The 24,059-nt window shown below is 41.6% G+C and overlaps 1 protein-coding gene across 1 annotated transcript in view; it reads left to right on the top strand.

The window, feature by feature from the left end:
- The window catches only part of C5H10orf67 (chromosome 5 C10orf67 homolog), a 120,895-nt gene that overhangs the window by 20,828 nt on the left and 76,008 nt on the right, over positions 1–24,059 (top strand). Inside the window, exons 5-8 of the mRNA XM_059263663.1 lie at positions 9,985–10,140; positions 16,608–16,755; positions 17,951–18,009; positions 22,406–22,471. Of these exons, the coding sequence (XP_059119646.1) occupies positions 9,985–10,140; positions 16,608–16,755; positions 17,951–18,009; positions 22,406–22,471 (429 nt within the window). The remainder of the gene's footprint in view (positions 1–9,984; positions 10,141–16,607; positions 16,756–17,950; positions 18,010–22,405; positions 22,472–24,059) is intronic.

Genomic DNA, 24,059 nt, shown 5'->3' with positions numbered 1-24,059 from the left:
TAGCAATTGATGATTCAGATGTCAACCCACCAGAGGAATGGGATCCCCGGTCAGCAAGGCTTATGGATCACTGACTCTGAAAACTGTTGTTCTCATCTGTAATTTCTCTTGTGCAATAACAGCTATGATATCTCCCCATTTACCATGCATTTTCATGTAATGTGTGCATGTAATCTCAAGATTACATCTCAGTCTTATGGACACGCATATTTGTGGAGGTCAGGGAGACGACTTCTCATTTAACTGTATAATTTTGGTGAATAGAAACATACTAAAATATGCTTCATAACTAGATCTATTGTTCCATGTGGACTGTAGACACTTAGAGGTCTTGTTCTCCATCCTTGGCTTAGTGATGGGGCAAAATGGCCAAAGAAAGTGTCCTTGGGATAGATTACAGGCAGAACTTTAACAGATTTTATTCATGTGCAAAATTGCAGATGTTTGGCCTTATTGGATCAAAGCCTTTCAAAAGATTTATGGCAAACTAGAGTGATATTGCAGGTGTCTGGCCTTGTTATATCATAGTCCTTCAAGAGATCCATAGCACCTACATTGCCCTAAGCTTCCTTCACCGGCCCTGCCTCATCAATACCTCCCTGCTCTGATTAAAAAAGCAGTTAACACTTTGTATTTATTTCTACACCAATTTTTAATGCAAGATTTAGGCTCAGTAGACTATGTTTAGGTCCCGAGATTCAGGTGATTAACAGAAAAAGGCTATTAACTGATTAACCATGTCTGGATATTATTAAAAACACTTAAGAAATGTTACATAGTACACGTATTCTTTGCTCTTCCTTAGATCTCTCATTGGTTTGGTTTTTCCCTTGTAGCCCTTGTAGCTATCCCTTTAAGAGATAAGCCAGAACTTTTTACAACTGCAGCCGTGACCAGACATCAATTAAGCTGACCAAGCTTTTGCAAAGCATGACTTTTATTGTATCTACAAAGAATGCTTAACCCTGAGAGTTTGCCTTGTGTTTTTTTATTACTAACAAGTTGCTAATTAATGGATATATATGCTTGGGAATTTGTAACAGGTGAAAGAAATCAGAAGAAAATAAGATGAATAAAGAGCACATAGAATGAAGAGCATTTGCCTGTGGGTGTGAAGTTATTATAAAAATCTTTCATTTCCCCCAGTCCTGAGAAACATTTCTCTTATGGAACTCTGGGTAGGGGCTGGGAGCAGGACTCTCAGACCCTACAGGTCTTGTCTCTCTCATATCAATCATCAATTAGGAAAATGCCCCACAGACATGCCTGTAGGTCAGTCTGATGGAAGCATTTTCTTTTCAGTTGAGATAGCCTCTTCCCAGATGACTCTAGCTTGTGTTAAGTTGGAAAATATCTGCACAGAATCCTGTCACCCTTGTTCTTTTTAACATTCATCTGTTTGTTTGTTTGTTGTTTATGTGTGGCAGCCATAGGACAACTTTTTGGAGATGGTTCTGTCCTTCCGCCTTCATGTGAGTTCTAAAAATCAAAATCAGGGCATCCGACTTAGGGGGCAAGAACCTTTACCTGCAGAGCCATGTTGCCAGCCTCTCCATCTTAATTTTGAGGCAGGGCCTCTCCTAATCCTGGACCTCACTGTTTCATCTAGACTGGATTGGCAGCGAGCTCCTGGGATCTGCAGGTCTCCACTCTCCCAAGGGCTGGGGGTATTACAGACATGCAGCCATACTCAGCTTTCCTGAGCATGCTGAGGGTCCAAACACAGGTCTTCATGCTTCTGTAGTCCTTAATCCATCTTCCCTGGCCCATGTCCTCCTTTTTCTTTGCTTAATATTACTATGTCACTTTCTGATGGGTAGAATGGTTACAGCAACCAGAGGACTGAGATTTATTATAAGTGCTGAAGGGGCAAGGCAGAAAGACAGAAGTTCCCCAGTGATGCTACTGAGCAATTGATATAACCTGCCCTTTTGCTCGAGATAATCACCCTCGGTCTTTAAGCCACTGCTAGCTGGCTGTTCAGTTAAGTAACTGAAAAACATCATGAGACCACCTACTCGGTAAACAGTCTTTGTGCCTCTGTGCCAAGTGGTGTTTCTAGATGAGGTCATGCTGCTGTGTCCCACTCACCTGCTCTTCTGCAACATGACCTTGCTTCCCTCCTGACCAGAGGCAGGGCCTGGTTCCCCTCCCTGTAGTCAGAGGTGGCCTTAGTGCCTTGATATATGAGAGGAAGAGAAAGTGCAGGACTTCTGAGGCAAGGCCGGAAGAAATCTTGAAAGTTACCTTCAGACTCTCAGAAGGTGGGCTCTCTGCACTGTTCCTCCTGAGCTCAGCTGCCATGGTGAAAGAAGCCCGACCCTCATAGAGAGTCTGGCTGTGGGTACTGGGTCATCGGAACCAGCTTTTTAGTCATCTGAACGCCAGCATCACATGGGTGGTTAGAGAAGCTTCCGGATGATATCAGCTACCAGCAGTTAGAATTCTTCCGTGTGAGGTTATGGATCTGTGTAGGCCCTGCGACAAAACAACTCTGCCATTGCTGCCCCAATTCCCTACTCCAGAATGTCAACCAGCATCCAGAATGATAAACAGCTGTGTTTCGTGTTGATACCTTTGGGAAGGTGTGTTATGCACTAGCTGGAAAATAGGGTAGGATCCTGCTTACAGCAACATGCAATTTCTTGATTATATTTTTCAGAAAGATTGCTTTTTCTGATGGTTTTTTATTTGCATGGATTAGTTAAAAGTCAGCATAATGTATGTTTTAGAGCAAGTGCTACAAAGACAAACAGCCTAGGTTCAAATCTTGCCTTTGCCACTTCATTGCTATGTGACTTTAGGTAAAATATGCAATCTCTCTGCTTTGGTTTTCTCTGCTGTGACATGAGGATAACAATAGTCCATACCATACAGACAGATGTGCTCCAAGAGTAAGACAGATTTGTCTTTACAAAGCATTTAGAATGGTACCTAGATCACAGCAGGTAAACTCTAAGTGTTAAATCGATAGCTGTACATACTCATGGGCCTCCTGTCATAGTGTTGCTGTGCTTTTCTGTTTCTCACGATCCTATCATAGCAGAGAGGCTCACGGTCTTCTGCCTACTGACTGAGAATAAATAAAATGTCCTTACAGCCTCAGTAACTACTATTCATATTTGTTATGTTGAAGCATATGAGATTCCACTTTGGGAGTTAAAAAGTCAAGTAACTCTTTTACATGGTACCTAGCTTAAATAATTATAGTTATTTTAATAAATCTAAAGCAAAGCAATAAATAACATGAGAAATGTATCTTTAACAAAAAAAAAACTTGGCATACAATATCTTCAAAAGAATGCTCTATGGTATGATATGCTGGATACTGACATTATGGAGATGGGGTAGGGGTAAGCAGAGAGAAAGAGATCATAAATAAATCACAAAATATAAGCGGGTATATGCAGAGGTAAGCATATATGGTAGTATTTATGGGAATGCCGTGATGAACAGTTATTTCTGCTAGTGAACTTTGTGAAGACATCACTGAAGAGGTAATACATGTGCTGGTAGGAAATGCTCAGAGCAGGTGGGCAAAAAATATAGCGAGAGTCTAGGCAGACAGTTATATTAGCATATATTGGGATATTTTTTGTTTACAAGTGATAGAAATCTAACTTACTTAGTACTAACCTCTTCCTCAAGCCGGTCCAGAACCATACGCAACCCAGGACATAACGTAAAGGAGAGGCCAACCCAGAAGAAGGGGTGCTGGTTAAGTGAAAGTGGTTGAGCAAAATGGGTCCCCACACAATGGCATGTGAAAGAGAAGACGGGACCTGATCAGAGACCTGTACACGGTCACTGTCCCTTAATGTGGCATTGGTCCAGATGGTAGCTGCTGGTCACCTATAGCTTCTGAGATTGAAATGAATAATTCAGTCTGTTACTTATATCTCTTTAACTCCTGATATGTCTCTCAAAGTGGTGCTATTAAGAATAGAAGGGATTTACCTCACAACCTTACATGCTAAGTTAGTGTCCTTATTGGCTAGATGCTAAACTCAGTCATGTCTAAGCATCTAGAGCTGCACCTGTCCTGGTTGGCTTACCTTAAATGTTGGGATGAAGTATCTTCTAGCCATTTTCACCTTGTGGAATGTAAGTGTTCAAAAGGCATCATTAGCATCTTCATTTTGTAGCTGAAGCATATGAGACACAAAGTCTGTTAAGGAAAATGCTCACAGTCATAGGAGTGGATAGTGTTGGAGCTGGGAGTCAATTTTTATTATGTCTCTACAGTCCTTCTCTAGACCACAGGGTTTCCTAAGCAGGAGGAAGAGAGGGTGCCTCATCTTTTAAGATGGTCACTTCCATAATTATTTCCAACAAGATACTGGACAAAAGGAGGCAGGTGCAACCTCCAAAGGGGGACACCCCAAGCTTTTGTTCACAAAAGTCCCTTAGGACCTAGTACATTGCTCAGCACAATATAATTTTTTAGTGAATATTTGATGGAGGAAAATATTGGAAAAATACGGAGAAAGAGGAACAGAAAAGAATAAAGGGAAGATTTGTCTTTCCAGGGCTCACACTACCTTTTAATATGTATTAGCACACTTACATACACTTATAGTTTGTGCTTCATAATTTACATGTCTTCCATTTTTGAGGTTCTGGCAATTGTCTCTCACAAGTACTAGCCCTCACTCATGAGATGACATTTGCTTTTGAGTTTTACAATTTTTAGCCACAAACTGATGTTCTTCTGAGTTCTTTGAGCCCCAAGATAGAGGGAGGTTTCTTCAAAGAACGTTTGCAATTGCTTCTGTGAGACACTATGGGTCTGTGGTGCCTGTAATGCAATTCTCAGCTGAAATGTTTTAGACTACCCAGATGTGTGAACATGGGGAGAAAATTTCTCAGGGGGTTTCCCCTGCCCCCATTCTTTGCCCACCCTATTCTTACAGTCTTTCCAGGCAGGCTCTAACTTTAGCACAGTGTAGTGGGATTGGGTGCAGAGTTCAAGGTGGAGTATTTCCTACAGTGAAAGGCTTGTCTGGCCCCTGTGTTGTCCTACCTCCTAGAGGATACTCTGACAAAGATCTACTTGTATTTTCTCTGTGGTCTGTAGAGAGCTGGAAAACAACTCAATAGAATTCATCTCCAGGGCTTGACAAATAATGTAATGGGTAAGAATACATGTCCGGGAACCTGAGTGGAGATGCCAGCAAATCTGTAAAAAGAGCAGCTGTGTGCAGGCCGGACGGTGGTGGCGCAAGCCTATAATCCCAGCACTTGGGAGACAGACAGATCTCAGTGAGTTCGAGGCCAGCCTGTTCTACAAAGCCAGTTCCAGGACAGCCAGGACTGTTACAGAGAGAAACCCTGTTTTGAAAAACCAACCAAACAAACAAAAAAGTGGCTGTGTCCACCTGTAACCCCAGCAGTTGGGAGTGGAGGCAGGAGGATTGCTGAGGCTTGTGGGCCACCAGGTTCAGTGAGAGACTGTCTCAACGCAACAAAGCAGAGTGATAGAGTAGACCATAGGATGTCCTTCTTTGGCATCTACACACACACACACACACACACACACAGAATTCTCCAGAATTTTTATTTACAGTAAGAGAGTAAATTAAAAATCTATGGTTTATTAGAACAGGTTTTAATCATCATTCATGTTTTCAATAATTCTGGAATACTCTTTTTAATATACATCAAATGTTCAATGAGTGTCACTCTTCATATGTACAGTTTCTATTTCTGGGAGTAGAAAGCAGAAATGGCCAAATTCTGCCTGTTACCAAGTTTTGATAAATATGTGCTAGCACAACATGTTTAACCAAGCTCATATTAGTTGTGGTTAGTTGCTTTGTTAGATTAAAAACTTTGTTTCTATTAGGTTAAATTAAAGTCATCATTTGAATCTTCACTTGGGCTTGTTCGCTTTGATTTGACTTATGACCTTCCAAGCCTGGCTAATCCTGGCCACCCACTCTGCTCAGCTCAGGATTAGTCCGAAGACAACAGTTGAGCCTTGAAAATACAACCGCCGCAGGTCTGTGTTTCTTGGCAGCAGACAAGCCTAACTGGCTCTCTGCTACCTCCTAGAGGCCAGTTAAGGATGTAGTTACTTCTCCCAGCTCTGGAGTGTGGCTCTAAACTTATTTAACTTTTAAGTAATTTGTGTGAGATATTATACTGTTTTACTTGCAAAAAAAGAGAAAACATTAAAAAGTAATATCATCCTTATAGTTTTCATTTTCAGAAAGGTATTGTTTATCTATACTTCTGATTAAAAAAAAACACTCTCAGTATTTCAAATGGGATTTTAATACAAGGACTTAGGTGTTTATAAAACCTATAGAACAGAGAGATAACAGAGTGCCATTAACAGCCTTCAAACTAATAAGCATCATTTTATAATACCATTTGCTGGATAGCTTCCTTTCCCCTTGGTTTTTGATCTTTTCTTTATTGATAGCTTTAGACTCACTTCAAGTCTGTCTAGATATTTTATGGCAATATATATATATATATATACATATATATACACATATAGCTAGTCTGGTGTGGTGGTATAAGCCTTTGATCCCAGATTTGGGAGGCAAGCAATCTCTGTGAGTTTGAAGCCAGTCCGGTTTGCATAGCTAGTTCTAGGTTAGACAGGACTACCTAATGAGACACTATCTCAAACTAACAAATGAAACAATCTATTGTGCTGCTCTTTGAATTAATTCTCTCTCTCTCTCTCTCTCTCTCTCTCTCTCTCTCTCTCTCTCTCTCTCTCTCTCTCTCTTTCTGTGTGTGTGCGTGTGCGTTGTGTGTGTGTGTGTGTGTGTGTGTGTGTGTGTGTGTGTGTGTGGAAAGGGGGTGGAATCCAGGGCCTATGGCTAGGCAAGTGTTCTATCAATGTATAGCAAGTTTGTTTTATTTTTTCTATCTCTTCTTTGTGATTTTCTTAGCTTTTTTTAAAAACATTCTTTCAAATAAACTAAAATAATTTGGAGGGTTATTTAATCTTCAACAAAACTTCCCCGTTTGCACTTGTTTTGAAGACTGGTTCAAGGTAAGACATTTACTCATGAATTGTGGAGGATGTTTTATCGTTTATAGCATTCAATTTCCCCATCCAAGAATGTTATCTTGGATTATTGATTCATTTCTGTCTTCTATATTTCAAAAGGGTTTTATAATTTTATTTATATACGTTGTAGATGTTTTGTACCGGCAAGTTATTCCCAAGTGTAATGGTTTATTTCTTTAGAAAGTGTCATCTTTCTTGGTCACATTTTTATGGCTTACTCCTGGTGTCTGTTGAAAACATTGGTACACTGAAATCACTTAACAGTTTGTTAAATGTGCCTTACATAGCATAAGGTGTACCCACCAAGAATGTATGACTTAAGGGTGGTGTGCAGCCAGCACCACAATTGAACTTTAGAAGACTTCACTACACCTTGAATCCATTAGTTCCACTTCCTGCTGTCCCCTTGCCTTGTCAAGGGGAAGAGCATGTGTCTTCCCAAGGAGGCTCAGTGGGGAGGAGCTCCTGGTTTGCTGAGGCATTTGCTTTGGGTTGTTTATTTTTTTTCTTCTTCTTCTTTTTTTTCCTTCTTATCCCAAATTGTCTAACTAATCCCATTGTCTAAGCAGTGTTTCATACATGTAGGATGCTCTAAGCTCCCTGGCATGAGATGGATCACCACCGCTCCACACTTCCGTCATTAATATCTTATCCAAAACTTGGTATCTAACAATATCAAGCTATTTGCAGTCATTTGCCTTCCTCTGCACACCTCAAGTTAATAGCCACCTCCCTGGAATTTTCACACATTAGTCCTCTTTTCTATTTCTCATGTATTCAAGTCTACAGTTTTCTTACTGAACTTTTATGTTTGATCTATTATTAAAAGTGGAATATTGGGTTGGGAGTGCAGCTCAGTGGTAGAGTGTTTACTTAGCATGTGTAGAGCCCTAGGTTCAATGCCAAGGGTTGATAAAAAAAAAATTAATGGGTTATCAAAATCCCCTTACAATTACAATATTTCTATTTCTTTCTTAAGTTGTTAATATCTACTTTGTATACTTCAGTTTTCCAGTGCTGATTGCTTCTATGTTTACGGACTGTTAAATCCTTTACGTAAATTGATTCTTTTATTACGATGCAGTGACCTTTGTCTCTTGCAGAAACAATTGAATCCACATTTGTTTTGTCTGATATTAGTGTGGCTGTCCTGTTCTCTGGGTTTCTAAGTACAGGGGAAATCTTGTATTATCTTAAGCTTTCAGCCCATGTGTGTCCTTCAGGCCACGTGAGTCTTCTACAGGCAGTGCATTGTTGGATCTTGTATCTCTTGCATTCATTCACTGTTCTACCCTTGGTTAGACACTTTCATTCATTTCCACTTTACAGTGACTGCTGCAGGGTAAGGACTTACTGCTGCCATTCTGTGGCTTATCCTGCTCTGTGATTCTTCCACTCCCCCTTTCCTTTCTTAGTGTCGTGTACACCGTCACCTCCTTTGTAGTCCATGTTTGGTTTTGTTTTCTCTTTATCTTTGTCTACCTACTAGAGGACTTTTGAAACTTTCATCTGTGCTTAACAAGAAGCATATATAAGATACCTCATAGTTAAAAGAGCCTGTTTCCAGGCATGGTGGCCATGCCAGCATCCCAGTACTCAAGAGGCTGAGGTAGGGAGATCTTAAGTTCTAGGCCAACCTATGCTACCTGGAAAACTCTGTTTCAAAAAGCTAAGGGACTGGGGAGCTGGGGGGGGAGGGACAATTTTAAACTAATAGTAACTTAATTTCAATGACATACAACCCTGCACACTTCAATATTTTCATTCATCCAATATTTTATACTGTTGATGTCACACTTTCTATCTTTTAAAATTGTTTCATCACCTACTTATTGTAGCTATAGCTACTTTTAGTATTTTTGTCTGAACACTACAGGCATGTACCAGGGACACAGATGAAGCTGTGTTCTGCTAGACACTGGAGATTCAGAGGTACCCCTGGATCATGGCTTTTGTGGGGCTGAAGCTGGGTTACTGTGCTTCCCTGGAATAGGAAACTACACTAATGCCTGTAGGTTTACTTTAGGAGGCCTGTGTGAGCACGTCTCCTGATGGGTCTCTGGATGGGCAGGGCTGCTTCTGTACTGGGGCTGGGATGAGATGGAAATGGCTTGCAGGGCTACTCATGCAATGAGATGTGAATCAGTAGAGCATCCTCTGAAGACATGAAGACACATACTTCCCTGAAGATCCCCGGGTAGGCTGCCACTGTTAAATGACAGCCAGGGTTGTTCCAGGGAATTTCAGGATTTGCTATGTGGCTAAAAACAATGATTCAAGGGCATAGACTAGTATGATTCCGACTCATTTCCTGGGAAGTGAAACTGCTCTCAAATCATAGCTGAGATGGCCATTAGATGGATTTCAAGACCAGTTCAGGGTCTGCAACCCTCACAGGCCAGTGGTCCTGTTACCTACCAGAAACATGAGTGGGCATGCTTCCTCTTGGATTTCTTAGCAGCTGGTGTCGGTGGTGGGTCCAAAACCAAAAGTTCATAACTAAGTCCACAGTACAATGAGTCTATTTATGACCCTGTTGTCAAACTGTTATTGTTGAACCTGCCGCTTGGTACAGACCTCCCAAAAAAAGTTCTCTTTGGGGTTACCCTTCTAGCTGGGTAGACACTTATCTTGACAAATGGCTAACAAATTCTTGTGGCTGTGGGAGGGATGCCTGTGGGAAACCTAAATTCTGTGGGAAACCTCCTAATCAGTCATCTATCTTCCTCTTCTTCACTCTTATTTGTATGGCAGATAAAATTAGAACAATGCACCACGCTTTGTATTTTATCAGATAATGCGGTACTGCATTTCTTTATTGTGTGTTTTCACTTAGAGTTATTTACAAAGACATGGAGGAAAATTACAAAAATAAAATAGGTTTACAAGACAAGAAATCAAATTAAAATAAAGCAGTCTCTGATCAGACTCATAATGTTCTCTCTGCCTTCCAGAAATTCTTCGAAATAGAAGCAGAAAAAGCTGCACTACAGGATGCAACAAACATCAAAATAAATGTTTTAGCAAGAAAACTGAAGGAGAAAGAAGAAATTCTGAAGGGTTTGAGGGATGAACTAGAACAATATGAAGAGATTGGACTTAGCAAGAGTGTAAGTTTCGTTCACTTTTATAATAAATTAATTATAGTTAATATTAAATTATGTAAATAGGATTGTAGAGAGCAATAATCCTGGGTTAAAAATGAATAAGAACTGGGCTGAGGAGATAACCAAAGTGTAAGCATGAGGACCTGAGTTCAGGACCCAGGACCCACATAAAAGCTGGGCATGGTGGCATGTACCTATAACCATGGCATTGTGAGCAGGAGCTGAGACAAGGGAATCCCTAGGACTTACTGGCCAAACTGTCTAGACAAATCAGTGGCCCCTAGGCTCAGTGAGAGATTCTGTCCCAAAAATAAGGTAGAGAGTAAATGAGGAAGACCCCTGATGTTACCCCCTGGCTTTGGTTTCCACAACAAGTGTGCACAGGCACACAAACCCACACACCCCCATAAAGATGTAAACACATGTGCACACACATACTCACTCACAAAGAAAGAATGAAAGAGTTGATTGTGTGTGTCTTGGTAATCTCTCCACAATATGAACCAGTCCATCACTTTGCTATTCTGACATATTCTAGAAAATCCATAGTAATTATAAAGAAGAGCACTATAACTGTCCTCAAATTTTAATTTATAATGGAAATGAAATAACCCATTTGCCAGTGCCAAGAAAAATCCCATTCTAGAGAATAACACCATGAGTTTTTGTTGTAATTTCTAAGACTTTCATTCTCTTTGTAGTCAAGATACCTGAAAAAGAGACAAAGCCAATCTCCCCAAGTCAGAGGCTTCCAACAAGCCAACTGGGATTGAACAGAATTGAGGCAGGATAGAAAGATGGGAAATGATGGGGATGTGGGAAAGACAAGGAGCCTTTATCTCTGGCATTGCGCAGAAGCTTCTTGCTAGCTAAGAATCAAGAGTTCTAACACAAGTTAGCAATATTTGTTACAAAGGTTACCAACAATATCTCTTTGATAGAGACACACTTTGGGGGCCTGGAGGGATAGCTCAGAAGTTGAGTGCTGGTTGCTCTTCCAGAGGACCTGTGTTATGTGCCTAGTACCCATCTTGGGCCATTCACAACCAGTTTTTACTCCAGCATCAGGGGACCAGATGCCTCTGGCTGCTGCTGCTGCTGCTTCTTCTTCTTCTTCTTCTTTTTCTTCTTCTTCTTCTTCTTCTTCTTCTTCTTCTTCTTCTTCTTCTTCTTCTTCTTCTTCTTCTTTTCTCTCTCTCTCTCTCTCTCTCTCTCTCTCTCTCTCTCTCTCTCTCTCTCTCTCTCTCTCTCTCCTTCCCTCCCTCCCCCTATCTCTTTAAAGAAAAGAGATTGTATTTTCAAGTAAGAATGTTAAAATATCAATAAGCCAGGCATCAGGCCTGTGAGTATCTGACCTTTGTGATCTTACTCTTCTCTGGGAATCTCACAAACAAGATATCCTAACTTCTGGAGTTTTAAGTTATCAGTTATAATCCTGTTCAATACATCTCAAGAATCACCCTGTGGTCTCATTCACATTCCTTAGCAACGATTTGAAGATAAAGAACCCATAAAGCCATATTTTCAACAATTACATGTGAATGAACTATGACACTTGGGTGTTTCTTACTCTTTCCCTGAATGCTTCCTTCTGTTTAAAAAAAAAAAAAAAAAGCAAAAAAGCAAAAAAAACCCATGCTTAAATGCAGGTTAACTTTTTTCTCTGAATGAACTCCAGCTCTGCTGCAAATTAGATCATTCTGGAAATCTTTCCTATGTCCTAGTCAAGGATATGGCTTTACATAGTGGAAGCTCTGAAGGATAAGGGAAGTCTCCAGGATGTTACCCACAGTGCTGTGCAACTGTGTCTTTGCCCCATCACAGCGGACAGAATGACTTTTAAATCAAGATGTTTAGAAGGAAAATCTCAGATTTTCAGGCAAGAAGAGCCAGTCACCGCCTTCCTACTTAGGCCCAGACCAGTGGGAACACAAATGGGAAGAATGGACAGCAGAGAGAAGAGCTTGAAGTTCTGTCTGGGAAGAATGTGCGAGAAAGGCAGATTCCTTCTCATCCCCCATGGGCAGTCCAAAGCAGGACAGGATTTTATCATGACCCTCTAAGAGCAAGAGATGACTGAATTGGAGTTGCAGTACTGAGGATGAATAGGTGAAGCTAAAGGCGCACGCACGCACGCACGCACGCACTGACCACCAATCCAGGTTGAGTCTCCCTTGTCCAAAAATACCTACAACTAGAAAGGTTTCAGATTTTTATTTTGAATTTCAGTGTAGTTGCATTTTAGTCAGCCTGTGAAAAACATTTTACAAAAATTCTCTAGGAACAAACTTCCCGAAAAACTCCTGCTGTGTAAGTTCTCAACTGGAGCTTTCTACATGAAGTTTCATCATAGACAGCTGCCCCCTCTAGTGGCTCAGAAATCCCCCTGAGATGTCACACAATGCTAACTTACAACTGGATTTGGAGCACAGAACGTAGGGAAGCAGTTAAGGGGAGGACCAGCAACTGCCCCAGCAGCTAAGAGTGCTTGTCACACAAATCTGATGACTGCAGTTCCAACATCAGAGCTTAAAAAGCAAACCGACTCCATCAAGTTGTCTGCCCTCCCCACGCATGCTGTGGCGCTCTCGCCCCACCCTCACCATATGCTCATACACACATTACTAATGAGTAAATAAATATTTAGCGGAAATCTCGAGAGGAATATTTTTGAAAACATGTGAAAAAAACCAGCTTTGCTTAGTCTGTACAAGACTTGATTGATTCTTCTGATAATCAAATTGCATCAGTAACTTATTTATGTTAATAGTCATGCTATCTCTCCTGGCTTGGTTCTGACAGAAATCTCATGAGATTGGCTAGAAAGGGACAAGTTCTCTAAACTAGTAGCCTCAATTACATGTGTGGCAGAAAGGGAGGTTTTCAAGTTACAGAAACCTGAGCTTCCAATGACAATCTTGATGTCAGTTTTCCTGAGAACAGCTTCATTCCAATTTTCATTCTGTGAGAAATCAGTGTGACTTAGCTACAGACTTGTGTGGGTTCTGGTTTGCTGTCTGTTGAGCACTCTCTCTGAGAACTGTAAAGAAAGCTACCCCATTAGAGTAGGCTTGTGTGCCTGTGTGTACCCTTCACGTGTATGTGCACACTCACGCCTGCCTGTGCACGCCATACCTTGACTTTAACTTCTGCTGCCTTTTCATGTTTCCTTCTTACCCCAATATGGCCAAGCTGCACAGCCATCATCTACCCACCCTCCACTGATGAACAGATCTGCTTGTTGCTAACAACACTGTGCGACAGGGCTGTCATTCAAGAATGACTACTCTGCGGGGCTGCGCTGTCCCAGGGTGCCACTTTCCTGGTTGTCACTCATTGGGGAAGCACCTGCTCTTCTGTGGGGCTGTCACGAGGCAAGGGCACGCATCAGAATCCTGCTTGTGCCCCTCCTGCCCCCTGCCATCCACAAATTGAGATGTCTGAGTGCCATCCACGGAGTCTGCAGAACTGAGCTGCTAACATCACAGCAGAGAACCGCTGAGAAGGCACTCAGAGAGCCCTGAGGCACGAACGTCTCAGACCCTGGTTCATGTGTGTCACTTGCCGAGAGAGATAGACTGACACGGGCAGTCGGGGCTGGGGCCTGAGATGCCACCTCTCTAACAAGTTCCCAGCTGATGCCTAGGCCATTGGTCAAGAGCACATTGAGGGAAGGAAGGTTCTGCACGGTCCTGCTTTGGGAAGCACTTCTTTCCAGATTCCGCTTGGAGTTCTGAGACCTGCAATCAGATATATTGTGAGCCTTATGCATATTCACAAGAGAAACTGCATTTATCCCACCGATTAAAGGCCTCATTTTCATAAAATGATAGCAAAACAAGAGCGGGGGAAGTACCTTTATGAATTTTAAATCCCAGGATGACTGTGGACGACACGCTCTTGGCTTATACTGTGCCTTTAAGTACCCGGCTAACTTTCCTCCAAAGATCTCCACTTGCCTTAACCTTGTTTTAGGAATGCAGCTTATTTTTAAGGAGATTCATGGTTTAAGCAAGCTGGAGCTAGCAATGTGGGGCAGATGGCCGAAGGAACATCCCCACAAAACTTGCCACTTGAGTGGGAGAGAGGACAGCAGCAGCCAGGATGAAGGCTTTGTTCCCTTTGCTAATGAAGTGTCCTCATTGCCCTGGGTGTCTGAATAGTTAATTAGTTGCAGTTCCTGCAGCTGACAGATGGTGGGGACCGCGCTAAAGGCTAACCTCTGGGTATCCGGGGCTGCGGATGAAGGGAGGAAAAGCGCCTCAGAACCTCTTTTCCTGGGTTCCTGCTTGCCCTCACAGAGCCTCAGAAAACATATTAGCTTTCATCTCCACCTGATTGTTCAAATAGTTCTCAGATGACGAATGATAACAGGTACCCGTGTAATCCTCTGTGGATGGCCGTGAACTGCCAGGTGTCAGATTACAGACATAAACAGATTCAAGTCTGCGATGTGTTTATATATATATATTTTAAAAGTCCTCTTAGACCATAAATACATTCTGTAATAGTCTCAACTTCAGCGATGGGAGACAAAGAAATACCGAGTCTCCCTTTATTTTACTGAGAAAACCATGCTGTTTCTTAACTGCTCATCAGACCAGTTAGTGCTCCTTTAGTTCTGCTTGTTAGAGTCCGAACACTATGGTTGCCTGGTTAGGAGGGTGAAGAGTTCAAGACCAAGGGCTTGAGAGATGCCTCAGTGCTTCACAGCACAGGTTACTCTTCCAGAGGACCCAGGTTCAAGTCCCTGCACACACATGGCAGCTCACAACCATCTGTAACTCCAGTTCCAGGGGTCTCACATCCTCTTCTGACTTCCAATAGCACCAGGTGTACACGTGGTGCACACATATGTGCAGGCAAAATACTCATACACGTAAGTAAGTGAGTGAGTAAATCTCACAGGGATAGCCAGGCTGGACTATATAATGCTAGCCTGTCTCAATGACAATAAATAAAATTAGAAATTAATTATGCTGGGATAACTTAAATAGAATGAAGAGCCAAAAGCCCAAGATTTGTACCCAAGCTTAGTATAAAACTCAACAACATATTCAAATGATATTAAATCCAATATATATGATTATAATCCCATCCGTAAGCCACTAATTTTAAAGGGTTTTATTAATATACTACAAAAAATTTCAATACTTGTTTTTCTTTTAAAACATTATGATCACAGAGAGAAACATTTTAATAATTTACTCTCTAGTCTCTCAAAAGCTAAGTCAGGGTACAGTTCAGGAGGAAATCGATGTATTGGAAAGAACACTTTGTTTTTGAGTGTCTGTTTGTTCTTATTTATTTGCAATCATGGAATTACTATAAAAGGAACAACTCATAATTCAGCTAAGATTACTTTGAAGTTCAAAAGTTATTTTCAAGTCCATGGGAATTTCAAAGCAAGACATGTAGAATTGTTTTCCTATTTTAGCATAATAATACAACCCTTATTTTGAAATTGCATGATCCGTGATGGAGTATAAAATTCTGCACCAGCCTCCCTGGTCCATGACATCTTAATTTTTTTAAGTGTGTCCATAAAATGTAGACAACCATAGGCGAGTATATTCAGATGTTTTCAATAGCTTTGAAACAGACAAGAGGAAGAAGAAAAAAAGAAAGAGTAGCCTTCCCAAATAAACTTCTATGGCATAGGAAAAAGCCTCCGTCATAATGGACATGGCAAGATTTAAACAAAAGACACACATAATAAAAATGTAAATGAGTTTGCTTTACTAAAACTATAACTTTAAAGTCTTTTGTTGTAAGTTATCCTGAAACCTTCTTACAAGGTAATCACTTTGCATAGAGATTTAAACCCTAGCCTTCAATAGCGTTGACTGCCTGCACAGCCCCCGTGACAGGCATGCAAAGCCACGTTAATGTTCAGAATATGAATTGCCTCTGGGTGGCTCCTCCACCCAGCAGAAGACCAACTGTGTGGATATCTGCGCGCCTGATGGGCTCCATGCGGCTCCCAGCCTGCACACGTCACCCCTTTGACATGTGATGGGCTCCTCACGACACTGGCAGCGCCGACACTGGGAAATGCCACAAAGGCAACAAGCCCCCCTCCTTAGCTTTGCACTTTGCCACCCCCTGGCGCTGCCCGTCCATGGTCTCCCCAGACTGCCTAGTTACAGGGGATAGCGCTTCAGATACTCAGAAGTGTGGGTGGAGGGGCCCCAGCTGCCTCCCTGCACACAGCCTCCATAATGAATTGACCTGAATGAGGAGGGCACACAAACAGTATGATATGCATTATTCCTGTCAATAAAATGTCCCCATGTGCTGGGGTCTTTGTACAGAATGTACTGCGGCCTTTCTTCCAGCCAGTCCTATTTAGTCCCCTTCCTTTTTGCTATTCATATTATAAGTGTGTAATAGAATTCAGAAAATTATATGATAGCGCCTCTGTATCTGCATTGTCCTGGAGTTGCTTGTGGAATTCCCTGTCTTCGCAGGAAACTTTTGCCGGGGAGACTGGCTCTCCGAAGACATTCTCAGAAAAGGAAATGATGGAATACAAGATGGAGAATGAGAGGCTGCAGCAAGTGATCGCAGTCTTGGAAGAGGAAGCACAAATGAACCTGAAAGAAAATTCAATGTTAGGTAACGCTGCTAACCCTTTCCTTGTGAACATAAAAGAAAACGTGATCTTAGCTAATGCTCCTAACCCCTTCCTTGTGAAGAGTGGGACGTGTCCTAAAATCCAGTACTCTTTGGCTTTTCCTCCTGTATGTGTTTAGTTATTTACACCTAAAAGAAATCAGTTTGATAGGTGTCTTTGTGTTTCTTTTAAGATAGCTTTTCTTGCTTGGAACATAGGATTTATCTGTATTTGTGCTACCGAGCTATGCCAGGTGAACTCAGAGTGTTTGTTTCTAAAAAAAAAAAAAAAAAAAAAAAAAAAAAAAAAAAAAAAAAACACAAAACAAAACAAACAAAAATACACTTTAGTCTTAGCAAAAAAAGGGGGGCTAATCAGTTGATTCTACTTCACTTAGAAGTGCTGTCGACAGACACAAGTGCTGATTTTCTTAAACTATAACGGACATACGGAACATGACGGGATATGCTTGTGGAAAAGCAGGCTTAGCCTTTCAGAACAAAATGCTGAGACTCACTCGCACTCAATTTTGATCCAAATTTTAAATGCAAATTTTCCTTTTGACACTTTAGATCCCCTTTTGTTCAGACCATAAACGCTGATAAAAATTGTGTTTATCACCAGAAGCACACTGCTTTCAAGCGCCTTTAAATGTTAACTGTTGCTGCTGTATTGGTGTGTTTAGTATGACACTCCGGTGATCTACAGTATGAAAGCAGAGCAAAGACTAAGAACGTGGGTGTGAGCATTGGTGAAATGAGTTGTAGTGTAGTGTCCTTTTATTACAGGATGACGCCATGCCACTGTGACTCCATTTCTCTTCTGATGCGGCATGACAATGCTTTCCCAGGTTGGGGTCTTTCTTGGCAAATCATAAAGTGCCACCTGCTAAAGCACTTTGTATTGGCTGTAACTAACAGCAAAAAAAATGCCTACTGCTACTATTGATGAAAAGCATCTAGCCCTCAGCCACACTGGGATCTTGAACTTACTTCTTACTCCCTATCCAACCGGCCAACCTAACAGCAGGAAGAAGGCTGTGAATGTCAAGGGCATTTGTGAAGGTCACAATCCTGCTAGGACTTGTGAACACCATGCCTGCCTCTGCCTCTACAGCCTGCCCCAAAGCACGCAATTTGAATACAGGGGCATACGTGTGTAATTTCATGGTCGGCCTCTCTCTCCTTTTGTTTACAGAGGATGAAATTATGTATCTGAAAGAGATGGCAGACCAGGATCAGCGAAATATTCAAAAGGTACAAACATCTTTTACATTGCTAAATGACTCTTTTTAAATTGAAATATCAGCACCATTGGGGAAATGGCATCATGTCCAGGGTGTCTTCAAATGTGGAGAAAGTTGGCTTATACATTTACCCATTATGTCATTTTAGCAACATATTTCCTTCTTATCTGGAAAACAGTAGCTAGTAATAAATAAGAATTCTGACCAAAAAACCCACTGGAATATTGAAAATCACTTATTTAACAGAGATCTAACAGCATATATATCTTGTCAGTTGTAAGGAACTGACAAGTTATATATCGTTGAGAGTTTCCAACCTTTGCTTGTAAGCATCTGTTACTAAGAATGAGACCACCCTGCCACATGCTGTTTGCAGGCTGGACGTTGGTTGACACCTTTTTTCTGACTGAGAATGAATTGGCTTATTATGCTAGGTCAGTCTTTATTTAAAGCAAGAAAAGTTTCAGTATCATGAAAATCAAGAATCCCAGGTGCATCCGATGCATGGGACAAAACAGTATCCCCGCCCCCAGCCCTGCTGGTGAGCCACCCTGCTTCAAGTCTTCTGAGCAATGCTCCTCCCATGTGCAGTCAGTCAGTCTCCCCTGGACTGTGATCCTCAGTGCAGACAGCACACTATCTCATCTGTGCTGACGACCATGCCTGGAACCCTGAAATACCCTGTAGGGATGCATAGAATAAAGATGCATTTAGAGTTCATAAAATTTACAGATGAAAAGGCAGACCCACATCCCTAAACTAGTCCAAGAAATGTGTGTATTTTCCAGGAACTCGACCAACTATGAATTTTTAAGTTAAATTAAGCAAAATTAAAAGCATGGATCTTGGAGTTGGAGAGAAGGCTCAGTGGTTAAGGGCTGCACTTCCAGAGACCTGGGTTCTGTTCCCAGGACCCACCCAACCAGCTATAACTCCAGTTGCAGAGGATCTGATGGCCTCTACGTACAGGGCATGCACTTGGTATACAGACATACATGCAAGCAACACAACCATACATATAAAAATAAATATTAAAAAAGAGAGAATATAAATATATATTTATACACACACATACACACATATCTATGTACACACACACACACACACAAAACTTTGTTCTTCAAATACACAAGTCACATTTCAAAGCATGGTGGTCACATGGACCGAAGTAATTTAGGGTCAGATTCCAACCAGGTCTGACTTTGCAGCACAGGATATTCATGGAGTTTAGATAAAACTAGTTTCGAGATCTGTAGTTAACACTGATAGGTCAGAGTCGGGCCATGTTTTCCTCTGCTGGGTAGATTTCCATGCAATGATTTCATTTTCTTGGCCTTCACCTGGTCTCCTACAGCAGCCTGTAAACCCCACTATTACAAAGTAGCAATGGCATCTGTGGACAACAGTCCAAGTTTCTCAGGATGGGCTTCATTGGAGTAAAAATGAAATATCTGGATTCTGGTTTCACTTTGCCTACAAGGGAAGCACGCTATTCGTTTAAAAAGCCCCCAGGCCACTCGTCCTCACTACCTCTGGTGAGAATGAGTTACAGAGGCTTCCTAGTCTATATGGGATACAATATGTGGTTAGAGCCAAAAGTGTCCCTGCAGTCCTCAAGGATGCACGCTATGCCCTGTGCGAGCTGAAATCACTCAGTCACAGGCTGCCTCAGAGTCTCGATTTGCGCTGCCCAGGGCTACCTCCTGGCCACATGTGACCACTGGACATTTGCAACATGGCCAATGCAACTGAGGGGATTCTTTCTGAACAGTTTTAAATTTAAATGGAAAAAACCCAATGCTTGTTTCAATGAATGGAAAAAACCTTCATGTTTTCAATAATTTAGATAATGAATCTGCCTTCTTATTTGAAAGTTTTCTGAAATCTATATAGATAAGAATTTAGCTCTACAATTTATACTATAATTGAAAAAGATATATATATACATGTATTTTTTAATTATATAAAATAAGAGATAGTTCCCTTAGAATTCAAATATTTATTAGTATTTGGAGTGTATATGTAGGGATAGATAAAAATATAGTTTTAATGTCATGGTTTACTTTTTAACAAGGCTACTATAAAATTTTGAATTTATGTATTTTTGTTTGCCAGCTCTATTTTGGATAGCTATAGGACAGTGGTCCTCAACCTTCCTAATGCTGCGACCCTTTAATACAGTTCCTCATAGCGTGGTGACCCCTAACCATGAAATTACTTTTATTGCTACTTCATAACTGTAATCTTGGACTGTTATGAATTACAATGTAAACATTTGATGTGCAGGATCTCTGATCTGCAGCCCCCTATGAAAGGGTCATTTGGCCTTTCAATATGATCTGCTATAGTACAGCAGATCTCTTTCAGCTCAGTCATCCTCTGGCAGTCCTGTGTTTCTCTTCTGCTTTTCCTTCCAATCACTGGAACTTAATACAGACACAAAACATAGACTCGCTTATTGAGAAGAAAGAATCCAGATCCCTGGGTTCCTGTTTGGTTTCTGACTTGTCCCTGTGAGCTAGTTCCTGTCCCCCGACTTCTTCCTTCTCCCAGGCTTACGATGTATGTACGAGAGATAAGAATGGAGGTGGAAGTGGTTTGTCAGCTGGAAGCAGGTCAGACCTTGTTGAACAAGAAAGAACAGCTCTTTGAAGTTTGTGCCCAATACCCTTCAGTAAATTAATTCAATGGTGTTTATTGGGTGTTTTTGAATGTCACACACTCCACTACTGCTAGAAAAATTTTAAATGTGTGGGTGATCCATGGAGAGGAGAAGCTATCTCCATCTGGAGGGTTCTAGAAAACCTTCACAGACATTCCCATGCTCTTTCTCTTGGGGTCCTCTTGGGAGGGCTGCCTGAGCTGTTATTTCCCAGAGGACAAGAGGGCACAGAAGCTGGCGGCCAAGTGTGTTGCTGAGTGGTGTGAAGTGTATTCCAGGACTTTCTGAAGTGTGACATGGCTGACTCATGTAACAGGGACCCGTTGAGATGCCAAAGTGAGAATCCATTGTGCAGCACAAAGAGGAACCTAGAGCATGGGGAAGAGGCAGACAGAACAAGAACCAGTGGAAAAAACAATCTGAAACGCTTCAGCTAAGGCACAAGTTCCCTTCTTTAATTGGTAGATGCAATTGAAAAAAAGTTGAAAATGGGTCTGAGTTTGGGTACACCGACTTTGCCTTCTGCCCAGGATAAGCGCCCTACAATACGGAATTCAATAGCCTCTGTGTTTTAATTCAAGTGATCCAACAACAGTCTCGAAGCCTGTTCTCCATCCGATGCCACCTCACAGTCTCTGCTGGAAACTTAATTCTAGTAGGTGGCACACCAGGAGGCAGGGACGACAGTCCAAACGTGATGCCCAGCAAGCTGAGGATGGCAGCAAGCGTGCCGAGCTTAGGTGGTAGGAGATCAAAGCCGGCTGAAGGCAAGGCATTGAGCTGCCTCCCAGAAGCCAGACAGAGCTGGTAAAGGTCAGGCACACAGGAAAGGGTCACTCATGCCAGGGGGTTGGATGCCTTCTGAGTCCCTGGAGAAACGGACAGTGTGCTAGTCTCAGACTTGTGTTTCATCAAGATGAATAGGGAGCGGGGAGAGGGGATCTGAGCCAAGGTGACAAGTCAATACTTGGATAAACAGAAGACAAGATAGAGTCTTGAAGAGTGACTCTAGAGACAGCTATCAGATTAGTAAACATAGTTAATTGATTGAGTTTAACAAAGGTCTAAATTAAGGTTTGAATTTTACCGATATAAACAGATTGTCTGAAACCACCACCCCCCCCAAAAAAAATAGAAAACAAAAGCTACATGAGGACAGAGGTAAAATGTGTGATTTTAAGCAGTATTTTCAGCCAATATGAATATAGTTAGATATGCAAATAAATATAACACAAAAATATGAAGCAAGAGAATGTGCCATACAGAAAGTTTAGCAAAGTTGTTATAGGGGAATGGATTGATTCACTGCATTATATAATGATGTCATATCTGAGGGTAGCCAGGGAAGTTGTAAGTACATTAGCATTGTTTTTATATATTAGCTTGGCTATATAATAATATTGTCAGAACATAATAATCTGTAGGAAATTAATTTTTCCTTTGATCACATTGGAATCCATTTTTCTCCCATATTAAAATGTGTTTTTAGCCAGGCGGTGGTGGCGCACGCCTTTAATCCCAGCACTCGGGAGGCAGAGCCAGGTGGATCTCTGTGAGTTCGAGGCCAGCCTGGGCTACCAAGTGAGTTCCAGGAAAGGCGCAAAGCTACACAGAGAAACCCTGTCTCGAAAAATAAAAAAAAAATTTTTAAAAAAAAAGTGTTTTTAGCATATTCTGTTGAGGAAAACATTTTAGGTGTTGTGTTCTTACCTTAATCAAAATGCCTCATTTCTCTCTATTACAGTTAATGGACAGTAGAGACAGATTGAGATATGAGCTGGATTGCGAAAAACTTGCCATGCAAGATTTGGTAAGATGATTTATATCCCCCCTAAGGAATCTGAATTTGAGGCTTTAATAACCTGAACGTGTTAGGTGCTTCACTTACAACTTTGCTGTGAACAATCTGTTTCTCCTTCATCAAAATCCTAAGTGTACAGATAACTGTAGAGACTTTTAAGTAGGCGTTTGAAGGAAAAGTTTGAATGATGGAAGTAAACTCTGGGTAAGAAACAGTATGACCACTTAAAACAGTGTATACAGTATTTTCATTTTATTCTGGAAATCTGAAAGCAAAATGAAATCTGAGAGCCCAGGATTTTGAAGGATTTGCTATTTTTAGTTACAAATTGCACTAAGTGACAACCAGAAAGGAGCCCAGCTAGATAGTTTGGCATTCTGCGGTGGTCTCATAAGACAACACTGCCTTTTCAAGTTCTTTAAAGGGAACTTTCCAGACGGCTGGTCTTTTATCAGTTGACTCCCCACCCCCAGGCCCTCGCCACCAGCCCCTGGTGCTGTACTGGCTGTCAGCTGATCGCCACTAGTATGTCTTTGTTACAGTAAACTGTGTTTATTATAATAAAACATAAAACACAGCTTGACTTGGGTCTCCAATGTGCTTGGAAAGAATATGACTCTGTCTGCAGGAGAAAAGGTTGCTCCAGGAAAGCCACACCACTTCAGATAGTGAAACATTTGCTTTTTCAAAGCTTGTCACACTTGTGCCAAGTTGTGACTGTCTCCCAACTCTGTTTTGTTACTCCCGGGCACCCTGTGTTTTGGGTTCCTTGTCATAGAAATTAATGCAAAACAATGGTCCTGGATTACAATGAAGCCTTCTATGAAACCAACTTGGGAATGCAGGCGAGGGGGGAAAATTAAGACCCACTTTTCACAAACACCACGTGTTAGCAAATGCATTGCTTGGTCCTTTAATTTTAAATACCTGCATATAAAAATGCCTCCCTCCTTGGAGTCCACTTGGTAGATTTCTGGTATTCCCACAGCCTGTCTTCTCTGCTCTTCTAGCGAAGTCCAGTCTCTGCCTCCAAAAGTTAAATATACACATAGTGATTAAAGGGGAGTGTTTTTATTGGGTGGGAAGTAACTGTGACATTGTTAGTTTGTCAGCCACAGTGGAGAAGAACCGCAGCCCTCCAGCAGTGAATTTGTGCCTGTATTGGGAGTAGACCCCATGCCCCTTTCCTTTTTAAAAACTGTAAGTGTTCAACGGGTGCTATTGTATCACCCACAGGGGAACCAATCCCGTTTTATTTTGTTGTTTAGGAGTTTGTTGAGCCCCAAGCTTGTTGCCAAGCAGCAAGAGCCTGCCTAGAAAAAAAAAGGACAATACTAGAGTTTTTAGTATGCTTAGAACTAGTTTGGGGGGTTCCGGTTTTCAGTAGGGGCGTGAGCTGAAGTCTGTCCTCCGGACCAAGGTTGCCATGTTGGACTTGCTTCCCTCCATCTCCCCTAGGCACTGATGCTGCATTAGAGGGAGGTGACTTTGGGGTTCTTGGGCACTGTTGTTTCATGCTATTTTGTTTGTCCATACAGAGTGTAAGAGTATGTTGAAAAGGAGTGGAGGAAAGAGGAACTGGCCGTTATTTTATAAA

The sequence above is a fragment of the Peromyscus eremicus genome, chromosome 5 (assembly GCF_949786415.1).
Source record: "Peromyscus eremicus chromosome 5, PerEre_H2_v1, whole genome shotgun sequence".
NCBI lineage: Eukaryota > Metazoa > Chordata > Mammalia > Rodentia > Cricetidae > Peromyscus > Peromyscus eremicus.
The sequence above is the reverse complement of the archived record's forward strand: the minus strand, read 5'-3'. Positions and strand labels throughout refer to the sequence as shown.